We start from the raw sequence: 17,788 nt of genomic DNA on the forward strand, positions 1-17,788 counted from the left end.
ACTTGTGCTCTCTCTCGCTATCTGTCCCTCTCTCTCAAATAAAGAAATAAAATCTTTAAAAAAAAAAAAAAAAAGGTTAAGATGGCAAATTTTTATGTTATGTATATTTTACTATTTTTTTAAATGCATGAGCTTCAGCTGAAGCCAGGCTTAGAGAGAAACTGTCAGATTTAAATGCACATATCAGAAAAGAAGGAAGGCTTAAAATCAATTATCTAAGTATTGATGTCAAGATATCAGAAAAACATCAAATTAAACCTAAACAAAATTGGGGCGCTTGGGGGCTCAGGTCATGATCCTGGGATCCTGGGATCAAGCCCTTGTTGGGCTCCCTGCTCAGCGGGGAGTCTGCTTCTTCCTCTCCCTCTGCCCCCCACCCCTGCTCATGTGCATGCGTGCGCGCTCTCTCTCTCTAATAAATAAAATCTTTTTTTTTTTTTAAAGATTTTATTTATTTATTTTAACAGAGAGAGAGAGAGACAGTGAGAGAGGGAACACAAGCAGCGGGAGAGGGAGAAGCAGGCTTCCTGCTGAGCAGGGAGCCCGATGTGGGGCTCAATCCCAGGACCCAGGGATCATGACCTAAACCAAAGGCAGACGTTTAACAACTGAGCCACCCAGGTGCCCCAATAAAATCTTTAAAACAAAATAAACCTCAACAAAATTGAAGGAAAGGAATAAAGAGCAGAAATAAATGAAACAGAAAACACCCACAATAAAACCAAGCTGGTTCTTCAAAAAGACTAATAGAACGAATACTTAAAAGACAGATCCTGGAAAAATAAAATAACTAGTAGCAACACTGCTACTAGTTATTTATAAAAAGGAGCATCATTGCAGATCTCACGTTATCCTCTAACCTTTAACAGCTGATTCTCTTTCTTTTTCTTTTTGCCTTTTCCTTCTCACCTATAATTCAAATTATTCATTAACTGATTGGCAATTAGCCAGGTCAGACTGTACACTATTAAAGTAAAAGATAATCTGGCCCAGTATGGAAGCTGCATTCCTTCAAATCTGCAAACTATTCACGATCTGAACTGTGAAAGAAAATTTACTTCTCTAAGTTCTGTATCCTTGAACAACAGCAAAGCTACATAAATCTCTGCTTCTGTAACTTAGGAGTCTCATAAGGACAAGTGAGTGATAGTTGTTTTAAAAATAGTCGTACCTTGTTTGGCCTCATTTAACTTTCCCAAAAATGTTCTTGCTGTTCCTCTTCTGGCAAAAGCTTTAGAGTATGAGCCATCTAATAAAATAGCTTGTGTGCAGTCTTTTTCGGCTTCTTCATATCTATTTAATATGACAAAATTACCAACTGGAAAATGCAGCTTATAGATAAACTTCACATAAACGGAGTTTCTAACGTAAAACGCAGGCATATTATTTTAATTAAAAACTCCCAAATCTGTCTTTGAGGGGAAAGACTATTTTTTTTTTAATTGTTCACTCTCACCAAATCTTGGACACATCTAGGAAGGAGTGAAAAGGTACGAGGTTAAAAAAAAGTCAGGAAGAGTGTGCTGGAAGAATGTAAGAAATGATGGCAAAATACACGCAGAGCAGACAAAAGAATATCACGTGCTGGCAGCCCACCTCCCCCTCAACATTCAAAACACACAGGTACTACATTGACAATTAAAACTGGCATTAATTTTCTAATATTTACCCACCTAAGGATCACCTAAGGTATACATCACCTAAGGAAAACCAACCTATGAAAAACTTAGGACTCGTTATATGTGTGGTGGGGCATATCATCTAACGTTTTCATAAATTCTACTCAACCATGCAACCAGCCATCAATTCAGTCAGACTGGGTAGTGCTCTAAAAAACAAAAAGTTAAAGAGAGCTAAAAAAACAAAACAAAACAAAACAAAAACCAAACAAAAAAACTGAAGACCCTCCTATATGTCAAAATGACATTAATGAATTACTGTAAATTTATTTGGCATGATAATGGTATTACAGTTATGTACAAAAGATCCTTTAGGGACAAGATGTCATCATGTCCTAATTTGCTTTGTAACAATTCAGATGGGGAAAAAAGCTAACTAAATATAATGACAAATGTATGGCTTGTTAAAACTAGATGATTTGGTACATGGGATTTATTATATTACTTTCATGAAAGCTATAAAAGTTTCATAATAAAAAATTCCAAAAAAAGAGACTCTCCCGTGATTACATTCTCCCCAAAGCCTAAAATGAATGCCATTCTACCCTCAAAACAAGACCTCATAAGAACAAATCAAAATTTCTAATGAAACATCTTTTAATTCTTTAATTCACTTTTCAATGAAATTATGTCTGTCTGTACAAGTGTGTGTGCCCACGCCCCACTAACAGATTTTCTATTTTGCTGATTGTATCATTCTCTCATTCCAGACACATGCATGCCCTCCTCCCCCCGCCCCAGTTTTCAGGGTAAAGTACTTTAAGGAGCACAAAGTCAAGGGCTTGCCTGACTCTCCAGCCTTATCTCTACCACTGTACCCTGTGTAACAGCCATAATATGGGCCACTTGCCCTTTCCAGAAGTTACATTAACTTTTCCACTCTTGTGCCTTTAAACCTATACTGGGATACTCAACCTGTTTTTCACCTCACTTACTCTAACCAAAATAATGTATCTCTATTGTGTCTGTTAGTTTAAATGAGAATAAATATAGAAACAAAATTTACTCCTATGACAGGAGTTCCTAACCTAAGGTCCTTTGAGAGATCTGAAAAGTTGGATGGGAAAAATATTACTCCTTATTTTCACTAACTCTTAAATGGGATTTGGCTTTTCTTTCTATTATAACTGCAGACAAGAAAACCACAGCAGCAAAAACAATAGCTATGACTTCGCCCCAATAAATATCATTGATATTTTCATATCACATTACAACTGTTACAGATATCTCAAAATATTATTTATGTTCACCACTATTTCAGAATTATAGTAGTAATTAAACCTGCTATTTGTTTGTATGTGATCACAGCATCCCGGTCTATAAATGCTCCTAGGACCTAACTGGCCAACTATTAGGCAACTAACTCTGCCCCTAGTAGTCATTCAGATACCAAAGAGCAAAGTCATATGTCACCACACTGGTAACATAATCATCTGTGTTACTTTTCTTACTTCCTATCCACACTTATTAGTTCATCAGTATGTGGAAGAAGATGTCACAGATCAGCCCAAATTTAAATTTTCATATTATGTCTTCAAAGCAAATTTTTAGCTTTAAATCTACCTGTATTTTAAATGTAGCTTCTCGTTTTGTTGTGTCAATAAAAAAGTATATATACCACTGTGTCACAAATTGTAGTATTTTAAAAACTATATTTCAATATAATTGGCTGCCTCTGTAGTCTCAAATGTATAATTATGCATTCAAAGATATCCTGAGAAAGGTTCCCCATGCAGCCAAATGGGTCCACGGCACCAAAAAAAGTTCAGAATCCCTATTTTAAGTATTCAGGGTTTTTTCTTAAATTCTGTCACTAGTATATAAAATATTATTACAAGAGATGTAAAGAACTGTGAGACACAGTTTCTGGGAGCAGATATATCCAGCTGATTGTTCAACTTGGAACCCTTGAGTGCATCCAGAAACAGCTGTTAGTATATCACAGGACCAAGTCTTAGCTGTATATATAATCAATCAGCTGATCTCAATGGCAACAATTCTCTTTTGTTATGTATGGATATGCATATACAAAACACTGCCAGATAAGAATTTGCCCAAAAGGTTCTGAGGTTAAAAATAATTTTTAAATCACTAATTCAGAGTAACATGCATTAAACAATTAATGAAATGTTAAATTGTGTAATGCCACACTATTACAAGTGGGAAAATAATAACAAGAGCTAACATTTACTCAATATGTACTGATACACACTCAGTTTCTCTCTCATTTAAATTTAATGCTCATGAGTAAATAAATTATATTTTAATTTATTATTTATCTAACATGCCAATTTATGGTAAATTTCATTTTCATCCTGAAAAGCATTAAATAGAACCAATACTTACTTCTGAATCCTCAGATAGGCCATCGCTCTGTTACCTGGAAGAAGGGCATTAGTGCCATCTGCTGCTATCCCCCGAGTATAGCATTCAATTGCTCTTTCGTATTTCCCCTCTTTGAAAAATCCATTCCCCTATCATTTTGGAGAGAAGTATAAAGAAGAATGACAAAATATGCAAAAAATTAGCTGAATTCAAATCTTAAGTAAACACTACAAGAATACTCATCAACACTGTATCAGTAATTAAAGTATATTTTAATGTTAAAAATTTAGTCCATGATACATGTTCTAGAATCTGTTAGTTTAGGTTGTTTTTTGTAATGGCATTATTCTCTTTTCAGTACTAAAAAGAAAAAAATGTATACTACTATACTACTTTGCACCATTTATCATTATTCTACTAATTAAATATTACACAAAGCTTAAATCTAAAAACACACTTCAATAAATAGAGGCCCAAATATTATACTCCTTAGTTGTATTGGAAGCTGTACAATAGAATTTCATTAACTCAAATAATTTTTGTGAAAGAACAGAGTACCAGAATTGTACAACTCATTCTTTGCTAATACTAACATGCCCAAACACAGGATAAATCAAACCATATTGGAATGTGTACCAGATTTCACTGTAATATTTATTTATAATGTCAGGTTTATCAACAATCAATATCATTCCATAAGTATTTATCATTCCATAAGTATTTTTCCAAGAAAAGCTACAAATATGTTAAACTAAATCTCAACTCAGGATTTCTAAAGGAATTTTGACCAGAAAACAGTCCAGTGTGAATTAATGAAAAAAAATTCTATGTAAGAATGAATTGTAACTTATTTTTATGTTAAATTTATAACTATCTATATATAAATATGTTAAAATCCTCAAAAGTAACTTCCTCCCTAAACTATACTATTTTTTTAAATTATGTATTAAATCATCTACTCAAATTTTGAATTAGTAACCTCCAGGGGTTTTTTAGTATAATTTTCAGTTCCTATTGAAGAATTTTAATATTAGAGAAGACAGAAAGAGACACAAGAAATGAAGAGTAAACTCAACAAAACATATATATGTTGAAATCCCTCTGGATTACCAGATCTTTCTCTGAAATGGCCTGCTGCTTATTCTTTTGCTCTTCAATTTGTTTTTTCTCTCCTTCAGTTGATTTAATCATTGTATCAGCTCCCTTTGGATATGAATTTTCTTTGGATGTTAAAGCCTAGGAGACACAGTAGTCAGCTAAAATAAAACAAGTAACGCAAGATGCATATACATTTGACTTTAAAATACTAAATCATTCAAATGTATTAGAATTTCTGTCACATTTCAAATTAATATTGAAATAACAGTTTTTACGTTAATCAAAGTCTAATTCAAATTAAAAAACAAAATAGTGGATTTAATATACATCTTATTCCAATTAAAATAAGCCATATCCACTAATGGTAGTTGTTCATTTATTTATTCAAGAAATATTTATTGAATTTTTACACAGGCCAGGCACCATTCTAGTAACTATTTTCAAAAATAAACAGATAATTAAGACCACATCACCAAATTTCTGATTTAATATTGAGTCATATTTAATCTCAGACAAAATACAAAAATATGTAACATAATTCACCATTATAAGCAAGTTGATAAATTTATCAGATTATGTGCAATAAGTAATGGCAATATTTAAAAGCAGATTTTCCCAAAACATTGTCACTTTTTTCTCAAAGTTTCAACAGATGGCACAGTACTTGTAACTGATTCAACAGCAACATGAAAGGAATATGTAACATCATTTGACAGCAAATTTTATAGCTAAGTAACAACTTTTTCTCACTGTTAAGTAATTAGTATTGCTTTTGCTAAAATATAAACTATGAGGATGGAGCAACTTAAAATTACAAAATCAAACTTACTTACTTTTACTTACAAAAGTAAAAGTTTAGTACAGAAATCAAAGCACAAGCCAAAAAAGAAAAATCAGTGGGATAAAGAGAAATAATTCTATCATCTGGGAAAAAATAAAGCAGCAGGAGTTCACAGACCTCAGATGACTTTTTTTTCTTTTAAGACTTTAAGGAAATCTCTACACCCAACGTGGGGCTCGAACTCACAACCCCAAGATCAAGAGTTGCATGTTCTACTGACTGAGCCAGCCACGTGCCCCTCAGATGACTTTTTTAAGATGATGACTCTTAAGGATCTTTAAATACCATTCATTCTACTTCCTCTGGCTTGCAAATCTGTTTAATAAAACTATACAGTACAAAGAACTAAAATTAGAAAAAGTCCGTATTAAGTAATCTACAGTACAAAGACTATGCAAAAACTTTTACTTCATCAAATAAAGGTAAGTAATGCACTTAATTTAAGTAACTATGATTTACCTGATTAATTTTCCTGAGTTCATTCGTTGCTTCGAAGTTATTTGGTTCCAGTTCTAATACTTGTTCATAATCTGGGTAAGCGAGAAGATTAATATTTAAAAGATAGGATATTTTAAAAATTCTGTAAAACAATAATCATTTGCTACCTGTGACAAACAGGCAAGTGTCCTGCAGCAAAATTAAGAGGAATAAGAAATACTAACCAACAGCAGGCTACTGGACTTTCTCCATTCTCCCCCAGGACAAACAAAACCCTGACAGAATCCCACGACAAATCATGTTCTTCCACCAGCCCCAGGAAGGATACTTGCTATCATTAAGTTGTACATCATAAAACCAAGAAGCAGCAGAATCCCAGACTATCAACTTTATTCAGATTTTGTAATTTATAGTACACAAACCTATTTTAGAGAATAATAAAAGGCTTAGATTTTACAAATAAAGAAAAACGTGTTAAGGACTTTATGTACAGTGCCTCTGCCTCAAATTATCCAACAAGGTGTTTTAATCCCTATTTTACAGGCAAGAAACTGAAAATCATAGGAGATCCTTCCATAACCTTCCCTTCGGTCACACAGCTAATACACGGTGGAATAAGAATTTGAACAAAAGTGAAATTGGTGGCAAATAATGCATTCTTTCCCAAAGTATCAAGATACTTTTAAATAGCAAAAGTGAGCTTTATTAAAATACAGAAAGCTCTCTGAAGGTAAGAACGGTGATTGTCTAGTATTCTTTGTAAAGCATCTGTCAAATTAAACAAAGAATTTTTTAGATACTAGGACCTGGAAAATAATACCTTTTTTGGCATCCTCTAATTTTTGCAAAGCAAATCGAGCAGCACCTCGTCTTGCATAAGCCTTTGTATAACTTCTATTCAAGGCAATTGCCAAATTACAATCAGACTCAGCAACAGCAAATCTGCAATTTAAAAAAATTAAGGTTAATAAAATTCATTTGTTAAACCAAAACTTCAAAATTTGTTTCTGAAATCCCCAAGAAGGGGATTTAGTTCCCAATTAAAGGTGTGTTACCCACCTTCTTTTATTTACTTAAGGCTACTGAAAAACATTAATTTCATGATGGTGAGATGTAAGTAATGTTCCCTTTAAAGCAAGGAATGAGAATGTCCACTATCACTGCTTTTTGTCATTATTGTACTAGAGGTCCTGACTAATGCAGTTTCATAAGGAAGAAAAACAGATAAAAAGACTGGAAAGGAAGGAATAACACTGACATTCTCAGATGATATGATGGTCTACCTAAATAACTCAAAACCATCTAGAGACACTGTTAGAAATAGTGAAAGTTTGCCAAGTGGCTGCTTTACTAGAGATAAGCAACAAAAACAGAAATAAATCTAACAGAAGATATTTAAAGACCCATACACAGAAAATTTGAAGACCGTCTTCAAAAACATTAAAGACTTAAGTGGAGATACAGCATATTCATGATCTATAATAAGTCACAAAAACATAGCAATGTAATTCTCCCCAAACTGAGCTCTGAATCCAAAGCAATTGTAATCAAAACCCCAACATAATTTTTCAAGGAATTTGACAAGATGATTCCAATATTTACACTGATAAGCCAAAGTCCAAGAATACCCAAGACATTCCTAAAAAATAAGGTAAAAAAACATGCCCAGTGTCAAATATCAAGACTTGTAATTATAATGCTATAGCAATTAAAGATAGTATGGAATGGGCAGAGGGATAAGCAACAGATCAATTGGAGAACAGACTGATAAAAAAGAGATCAGTGCAAACTTGATATAGAACAATGGTGGCATTGCAAATCCATGGGAAAAGCGTGGATATTCAATAAATAAGACTGGGGGGCCCCTGGGTGACTCTGTCGTCAAGCGTCTGCCTTTAGCTCAGGTCATGATCCCAGGATCCTGGGACCCCTGCTTGTGCTTTCTCTCTCTGTCTCTCTGTCTCTGACAAATAAATAAATAAAATCTTTTTTTTTAAAGAAAAAAAAAGATATTTCTTGAATGTTAAAATTTTTAACTGTTAAATTATTATTTGGAAATATAAATTATATGGGTATCTGAGTTTTTACTATTTAAATGACATATTTAAGTCTTTGACTTATTAATATCTTGACAAATTACAATATTTACCTTTTGTAATATACCTATAATTTAGTATGTGTAAGTTATGGAAAATAATTTTAAATAAACCCACATGCACCCACCATGCAACTTAGGAACTAGAACACTACTATTATCTTTGAAGCTACCTTGATACTCCTTTCCATATCCTGACCCTTGCTTCTCTCCCAGTTAGCCACTGTTTTAAGTTGCAGATTATTCTTTTGGTTTAAAAAAATTCATCGTATATGTATATATTCCTATGTAGTATATTGTATGACTGCTTATTTTTGAGCTTTAGGAGTGTATTATACTGAATATAATTTTCTATGGCTTGCCTATTTCTCTGAATATTATATTGCTAAGATTTGTTCATGTTTTGCATGTAGCTGTAGATCTTTCATTTTCACTGTTATATGTAATTCTTTTCTAGGAATATACTATTCTGTATCCATTCTCCTGTTGGCTGGATTGTTGGGTCTCCTTTCTTCCTTTCCTTCCTTTCCTTCCCCTTCTCCCCCTCCCCTCCTTTCTCCTAGGGACTCCTACCCTTCTTTTCTTCCTTATTTAAAGCAGTGATACTGTCAAGATTTTTGTATGTTTCTTGGGGCTGGGTCACAGGATATATGTGCAACTTTACATGGTGACGACCAATTGTATAAGTAGTCAAAGGTGGTCGTATAAGTTTATATTCCCATTAGGAGCATGTAAGAAGCTTGCTCCATTGTCTTTACCAACACTGGTAGAATCCTAGTGGATGTAAAATGGTAATTCATTGTGGTCTTAATTTGCATTTCCACGATTGCTAATGAGGTTGAACATCGTCTTATATATTTATTCACCACTTGTATTTTTTTTTTTCCTGTGAATTGCCTGTTTTGTCTTTTGGCCATTTTTCTGTTAGGCTATTTTTCTGTTGATTTTTTTTTTTTTTTTTTTTTAAAGATTTTATTTTATTTATTTGACAGAGAGAGAGAGAGACAGCTAGAGAGGGAACACAAGCAGGCGGAGTGGGAGAGGGAGAAGCAGGCTCCTGGCCAAGCAGGGAGCCCGATGCGGGGCTCGATCCCAGGACCCTGGGATCATGACCTGAGCCGAAGGCAGACGCTTAACGACTGAGCCACCCAGGCGCCCCTTTTCTGTTGATTTTTAAAAATTCTTTATTCTGGATACTAAATCCTTCAGTGTTTATTTATAATAATTATTTTCTTCCAATTTGCAGCTTTGCTTTTTTTCTTTCTCTGTGAAGTCTCAATGAACAGAAATTCTTAATTTTAATATATTTCAATTTATTGATTTTTTTAAAGGCTAGCACTTCCAAAAATATGATTTATTAAAAAAAAAAAATAGTTTCCTTTCCTGAGCTCATTATAGTCTTCTATATTTCCTAAAAGTTTTTATGTTTTACTTTTCACATTTAAGTCGTTACATATGCTTAAGGTAGAATTCAAATTTCCTATCTTTTCATGTGAATATTTCAATCATTTCAGTCTTATTTTTTATTTTATTTTTTTATTTTTTAAAGATTTTATTTATTTGACAGAGACACAGTGGGATGCGGGACTCAATCACAGGACCCTGGGATCATGACCTGAGCCAAAGGCAGACGCTTAACCGACTGAGCCACCCATGCATCCCTCAAGAAGTATCTTGATGGTATTTGTCTTTGTTTAAATTCTTATGATAAGTCCATTCTCTGCTTATGATAAGACCGTAACACATTCATGTTCTTCAACATTAAATATGTATTTAAAGGGTCAGTATGACTTAAAGATAAACAAAGATTAGAACACATTTTAAGTTTATTATAATGAAAGGTCTCTAGGTTAAAGAGTGGATAAATGATTTTTCAAAATAAGGAAATTAATTTCTAAAAATTTTTACCCAGCTAACTTTCCTTTCTTTTGTGAATTAGGTAAAGAACATCATCACTCAAATTTTTATTGGAGGATACATCCTCGTAATGTAAACTACAGGAGCATGGTCTGAGTATCTGAAACCATTTAAACCATTTAAAATTGTTTGAATAAAATAACTCAATAAAAAGAAGTGAGCCAGGGGCGCCTGGGTGGCTCAGCCATTAAGCGTCTGCCTTCGGCTCAGGTCATGGTCCCACGGTCCTGGGATCGAGCCCCACATCGGGCTCCCTGCACGGCGGGAAGCCTGCTTCTCCCTCTCCCATTCCCCCTGCTTGTGTTCCCTCTCTCACTGTGTCTCTGTCAAATAAATAAATAAAATCTATTTAAAAAAAAAAAAAGAAATGAGCTGTAAGAATTTACAGTTGAAAAGAAATGTAGTATGTGTTTCATCTTTCACAGATACTTTATCATGAAAGATTTTTTTATTCAAATTTCTTTTATTAAGATAAATTTTCTAGAGCAGTTTTAGGCTCATAGCAGTACTGAGGCGAAGGTACAGATATTTCTCATCTGTATATTCCCTACCTCCACACATGCATAGTTACCATTATCAATATCCCACATGAGTGGTACATTTGTACAAGGGATGGACCCATACTGGCACATCATTATCACCCAAAGTCCATAGCTTACATTACAGTTTATTCTTGGTGTTGTATATTCTATGGGTTTGAGAAAGTATAAAATGGCATGTATCTATCATTACATTATTATAGAATGTTTTCATTGCCCTAAAAATCTGTCTATTCATTCCTCCACCACCCCCAACCCCCGACAACCACTCATCTTTTTACTGTCTCCACCATTTTGCCTTTTCCAGAATATCATAGAGTTGAAATCATGAAATCATACAGTATATAGATTTTTCAGATTAGCTTCCTTCACACAGAAATATGCATCTAAGGGGGGAACTAAGATGGCAGCGCATTAGGAGGACCCTAGGCTTGCCTCATCCCTCCAACTCAGCTAGATAAATATCAAATCATTCTGAATAGCCAAGAAATCGACCTGAGGACTGAAAGAACAAACTGTACAACTAGAGGGAGAGAAGAGGCCACATCGAGGAAGGTAGGAGGTGTAGAGATGTGGTTTGGGTGCTATGGAGCGGAGGGAGCCCTGATGGAGGAGAAAGGTGAGAGTACTCGGGGATATGCACAAAGAGAGCATGACCCCAAAGCCACTGGCTTCAAAAACGAGAGGAGCTGATTTTCATGAGTTTTTGCAGCCAGCTGGGCTCAAAGCCTGGAGTTTTAGAGGTCAGGCTTGGCTGGGATAGAGCCCTGAGGGCGCTGCCCTACTCCTAGAAAGAAGACAGGCGAACTACCCGGGGGCAGAAGGCGCGATCTGAGGTTCACCTATGGCACATGGGGAGAGACCGTTTGCACTTCTTGGAGCGCATATGAGAGGTGGCACTCACAGAGACGTCTCTCAAGGGACAAAAGAGCCAAGAGGCACCATTTTCCCCCTCCCCCAACCCTCAGCAGAGGCGCAGAGACCCCTGCTGAGGGCGGCTAACCCGGACACTTGTTTAGCCGGCTTGGCTCCAAATCCCACGCCTCTGCGCTGACTACCCTTCTTGGTCAAAGCTGCATTCGTCCCAGCGCAGCGAGACCCTCCCCCAGAAGACCAGCGCAGGCCCTTGCCACAGCATGTCCCGAAAGTTTGGAGTTTTAAAAGTCAGCAGGCTTGGCTGGGACAGAACGCAAAGTGCACTGCACTGCTCCAGGCAGGCGAGCAACCTGGAGACAGACAGCGGGAAAAGAGCGACCTGAAAAATGCCTGGCAAACTGTCTGCTCTTCTGGAAGTGCTTCCCTGAGAGCAGCAAGTACGGAGACCCCACTCCGGGGAAAAAGGAGCCATTTTCCTCCCCCGCACCCGGCCCCCCTTAGCATAAACCAACTTCAGTAAACAGCACAGCACCAATACTGGCTGCCTAACCTGCTTACCCCAAGTCCCAGCCCCCCGCGCTCCACCAGTACAGCTGCTCTCAGGCAAGCGTGCCCAAGTCCCAGCGCGGCAGACCCCTTCCCCAGAAGACCAGCAGAAACCGCCACACGCACGTCTCCTGACCAGAGAGTTCCACAACGCTTCGGTTCTAGGGGAAGTAGTAGCATCAGGTCTCACTGAACAAGCAGACCAGAGCACACCTAGTTAAAACTCACCACACTGTGGCCAAGGCTCAAACGCTGCCCACGGAAGGCAAGGAGAGCCCCTGCAGACGACTGACCTTAGGGACACAGCAGCCGAACCACAGCAGCACAGTGCGCGCGGCACACACCAGACACTCCCCAAGCGCCCCGCCCTGGACATGATCTGACCTCTTCTCCATGAAGTCATTACTCTCAGGAGCAAGACACAGAACAGGCTTTTCTAACACATGGAAGACAGTGACTTAGACAAAATGGCAACACAGAGGAATTCATCCCAAAAGAGAACAAGAAAAGGTCATGGCCAGAGATTTCATTGAAAAAGATATAAGTAATATGCCTGATGTAGAATATAAAGCAACAATCAAGGATACTTGCTGGGCTTGAAAAAAGTATAGAAGACATCAGGGAGACCCTTACCACAGAGATAAAAGAGTTAAAAAACAATCAGAATGAAAAATGCAATAACTGAGACTCGAAACAGACTGGATGTAATGACCCCAAAGATGGAAGAAGCAGAGGAACAAATAAGTGATACAGAAGAGAGAATAATGGAAAATAATGAAGCTGAACAAAAGAAAGAAAAATTAAGGATCACAAGAATAGACTTAGGGAACTCAGTGACTCCATCACACATAATAACATTCGTATCATAGGAGTCCCAGATGAAGAAAAGAGAGCAAAGGAGGCAGAAGATTTGAGTAAATAATCACTGAAAACTTCCCTAATCTGGGGAAGGAAACAGACATCTGAATCCAGGAGGCACAGAGAACTCCCATCAAAATCAACAGAAACAGGCCAACACCAAGACATATTATAGTTAAATTCGCAAAATATAGTGAGAAAGAAAAAATCCTAAAAGCAGCAAGACAAAAGCAGTCCCTAACTTACAAGGGAAGACCCATAAGGCTAGCTGGAGATCTCTCCACAAAAACTTGGCAAGCCAGAAGGGAGTGGAATGATATATTCAACATGCTGAATGGGAAAAATATGCAGCCAAGAATATTCTATACAGCAAGGCTGTCATTCAAAATAGGAGAGATTAAAGAGTTTCCCAAACAAAAACTAAAGGAGTTCATGAGCACTAAACCAGCCCTGCAAGAGATATTAAAGGGGACTCTTTGAGTGGGAAAGAAAAACCAAAAGTGACAAAGACTAAAAAGGAACAGAGAAAATCTCCAGAAACAACAAAAGAACAAGTAATACAATGACACTAAATTCGTATCTATCAATAATTACTCTGAATGTAAATGGACTAAATGCTCCAATCAAAAGACATAAAGGTGTCAGAATGGATTAAAAAAAACAGACCCATCTATATGCTGCTTACAAGAGATTCCTTTTAGACCTAAAGACACCTGTAGATTGAAAGTGAGAGGATAGAGAACCATCCATCATGCAAATGGAAGTCAAAAGAAAGCTGGAGTAGCAATACTTATATCAGACAAACTAGATTTTACACCAAAGACTGTAACAAGAGATGAAGAAGGGCACTATATCATAATAAAGTGGACTAACCAACAAGGAGATCTAACAATTGTAAATATTGATGGCCCCAACGTGGGAGCACCCAAATATATAAAATAATTAATAACATAAAGGAACTCAATAATAACACAATGACAGGAGGGGACTTTAACACCCCACTTACAGCAATGGACAGATCACCTAAGGAGAAAATCAACAAGGAAACAATGGCTTTTGAATGACACACTGGACCAGATGGACTTAACAGATATATGCAAAACATTTCATCCTAAAGCAGCAGAATACACATTCTTTTCAAGGGCACATGGGACATTCTCCAGAACAGATCACATACTAGGTCACAAATCAGGCCTCAACAAGTACAAAAAGACTGAGATCATACCATGTATATTTTCTGACCACAACACTATGGAACTTGAAGTCAACCACAAGAAAACATTTGGAAAGAGCACAAATACATAGAGGTTATAAACAACATCTTACTAAAGAATGAATGGATCAACCAGGAAATCACAGAAGAAATAAGAAAATACATGGAAACAAATGAAAATGAAAACATGACGGTCCAAAAGCTTTGGGATACAGTAAAAGCGGTCCTAAGAGAGAATTATACAGCAATACAGGCCCATCTTAAAAAGCAAGAAAAATCTCAAATACATAACCTAACCTTACACCTAGAAGGAGCTAGAAAAAGAACAAAGCTTAAAGCCAGCAGAAGAAGGGAAATAATAAAGATTAGAGCAGGAATAAATGATACAGAAATAACAATAACAAAAAACAGAACTGATGATCAATGAACCAAGAGCTGGTTCTTTGAAAGAATTAATAAAATTGATAAACCCCTAGCCAGACTTACCAAAAAGAAAAGAGAAAGGACCCAAATAAATAAAATCACAAATGAGAGAGGAGACATTAACAACCAAGACCACAGAAATACAATTATAACAGAATATTATGAAAAATTATATGCCAACAAATTTCCCAGAAACATATAAACTAACATAAATGAAACAGGAAGAAACAAAAAACTTGAACAGACTGATAACCAGCAAAGAAACTGAATCAGTAATCAAAAATCTGCCAAAAAGCAAAAGTCCAGGACCAGATGGCTTCCCAGGGGAATTCTACCAAACACTTAAAGAATTAATACCTACTCTTCTCAAATTGTTCCAAAAAATAGAAATGGAAGGAAAACTTCCAAATTCATTCTATGAAGCCAGCATTACCCTGATTCCAAAACCAGAGTCGACTAAAAAAGAGAACTACAAGCCAATAACCCTGAAGAACATGGATGCAAAAATTCTCAACAAAATACTAGCAAATCAAATCTAACAGTATATTAAAAGAATCACTCATCATGATCAAATGGGATTTATTCCTGGGCTGCAAGGGTGATTCAATATTTGCAAATCAATCAACGTGATAACACCACAATAAAAGAAAGGATAAGAACCATATGATCCTCTCAACAGATGCAGAAAAAACATCTAACAAAATACAACATCCATTCATGATAAAATCCCTCAACAAAGTAGGAATAGGAGGAGTATATCTCAACATTACAAAGGCCATACATGAAAAACCCACAGCTAATACCATCCTCAACGGGGGAAAACTGAGAGCTTTTCCTCTACAGTCAGGAACAAGACAGGGATATTCACTCTCACCAGTTATTTAACATAGTACTAGTAGTCCTAGCCTCAACAATCAAGACAACAAAAAGAAATAAAAGGCATCCAAATCAGCAAGGAAGAAGTCAAACATTCACTTTTGCAGATGACGTGATATTCTATATAGAAAACCTAAAAGACTCCACCAAAAATTGCTAGAATTGATACACAAATTCAGTAAAGTCACAGGATACAAAATCAATGTACAGAATACTGTTGCATTTCTATACACCAATAATGAAGCAGCAGAAAGAGAAATCAAGAAATTAATTGCACTTACAATTGCACCAAAAACCGTAAGATACCTAGCAATAAACCTAACCAAAGAGGTGAAAGATCTGTACTCTGAAAACTGTAGAACACTTACGAAAGAAACTGAAGAGGACACAAAGAAACTGAAAAACATTCCATGCTCATGGATTAGAAAAACAAATACTGTTAAAATGTCTATACTACCCAAAGCAATCCACACATTTAATGCAATCCCTATCAAAATACCATCAGCATTTTTCACAGAGCTAAAACAATCCTAAAATCTGTGTGGAACCACAGAAGACCACGAACAGCCAAAGCAATCTTGAAAAAGAAAAGCAAAGCTAGAGGCACCACAATTCCAGACTGCAAGCTATATTTCAAAGCTATAGTCATCAAGACAGTATGGTACTGGCATAAAAACAGACACATAGATCAATGGGACAGAATAGAAAACCCAGAAATGGATCCACAATTCTATGGTCAATTAATCTTTGACAAAGCAGGAAAGAATATGCAACACAAAAAGACAGTCTCTTCAACAAATGGTGTTGGGAAAACTGGACAGTAACATGTAAAAAAAAATGCAACTGGACCATTCTCTTAGACCATACACAAAAATAAAATCAAAATGGATGAAAGACCTAAATGTGACACAGGAAACCATCAAATTCCTAGAGAACACATGCAGTAACCTCTTTGACACTGGCTGTAGCAACTTCTTACTAGATACATCTCCCAAGTCAAGGGAAACAAAAGCAGAAGTAAACTATAGGGACTTCATCAAAATAAAAAGCTTCTGCACAGCGAAGGAAACCATCAACAAAACTAAAAGGCAACCCACAAAATGGGAGAAATATTTGCAAATGACATATCTGATAAAGGGTTAGTATCCAAAATCTATAAAGAACCTATCAAAATCACCACTGAAAAAAACAAATAATCCAGTTAAGAAATGGGCATGAGTTAACATTTCTCCAAAGAAGACAAATGGCCAAAAGACACATGACAAGATGCTCAGCATCACTCGTTGGGGAAATACAAATCAAAATGAGATACCACCTCACACCTGTCAGAATAGCTAAAATTAACAACACAGGAAATAACAGGTGTTGGTGAGGATGGGCAGAAAAGGGAACCCTCTTATTCTGTTGGTGGGAATGCAAGCTGGTGGATCTACTCTGGAAAACACTATGGAGGTTCCTCAAAAAGTTAACAATAGAATTACCCTACATTCCAGCAATTGCACTACTAGGTATTTACCTAAAGGATACAAAAATACTGATTCAAAGGGGTACATGCACCCCGACGCTAAAAGCAGCATTATCAACAATAGCCAAATTATGGAAAGAGCTCAAAAGTCCATCACTGATAAATGGGTAAAGAAGATGTGGTATATATTAAATGGAATATTACTCAGCCATCAAAAGAATGCAATCTTGCCATTTGCAATGATGTGGGTGGAGCTAGAGTGTACTATGCTAAACAAAATCAGTCAGAGAAAGACAAATACCATAGGATTTCACTCATATGTGCAATTTAAGAAACAAAACAAATGAACATGGGGGGAAAAAAAGGAAAGACAAACCAAGAAGCAGTCCCTTAACTATAGACACAAACTGAGGTTTACTGGAGGGGAGGTGGGTGGGGGGATGGGTTAAGTAGGTGATGGGTATTAAGGAGAGCACTTGTGGTAAACACTGAGTGTTACATGTAAGCAATGAATCACTAAATTCTACACCTGAAACTAATATTACACTGTATGTTAACTGGAATTTAAATAAAAATTTGGAGAAAAAAAATGAAGATCC

General features: G+C 36.2%; 1 protein-coding gene and 1 long non-coding RNA gene across 2 annotated transcripts in view; one reads left to right on the forward strand and one right to left on the reverse strand.

The window, feature by feature from the left end:
* Window positions 1–17,788, forward strand: part of LOC144382367 (uncharacterized) — a 422,766-nt gene that overhangs the window by 165,318 nt on the left and 239,660 nt on the right. The window lies entirely within an intron of this gene.
* RPAP3 (RNA polymerase II associated protein 3) overlaps window positions 1–17,788 on the reverse strand; it is a 40,914-nt gene that overhangs the window by 13,561 nt on the left and 9,565 nt on the right. Inside the window, exons 6-10 of the mRNA XM_036099359.2 lie at window positions 7,202–7,323; window positions 6,403–6,473; window positions 5,115–5,240; window positions 4,026–4,153; window positions 1,172–1,293 (exon numbers count right to left, since the gene is read on the reverse strand). Of these exons, the coding sequence (XP_035955252.1) occupies window positions 1,172–1,293; window positions 4,026–4,153; window positions 5,115–5,240; window positions 6,403–6,473; window positions 7,202–7,323 (569 nt within the window). The remainder of the gene's footprint in view (window positions 1–1,171; window positions 1,294–4,025; window positions 4,154–5,114; window positions 5,241–6,402; window positions 6,474–7,201; window positions 7,324–17,788) is intronic.

This window comes from Halichoerus grypus, chromosome 6, assembly GCF_964656455.1.
Source record: "Halichoerus grypus chromosome 6, mHalGry1.hap1.1, whole genome shotgun sequence".
Classification (NCBI taxonomy): domain Eukaryota; kingdom Metazoa; phylum Chordata; class Mammalia; order Carnivora; family Phocidae; genus Halichoerus; species Halichoerus grypus.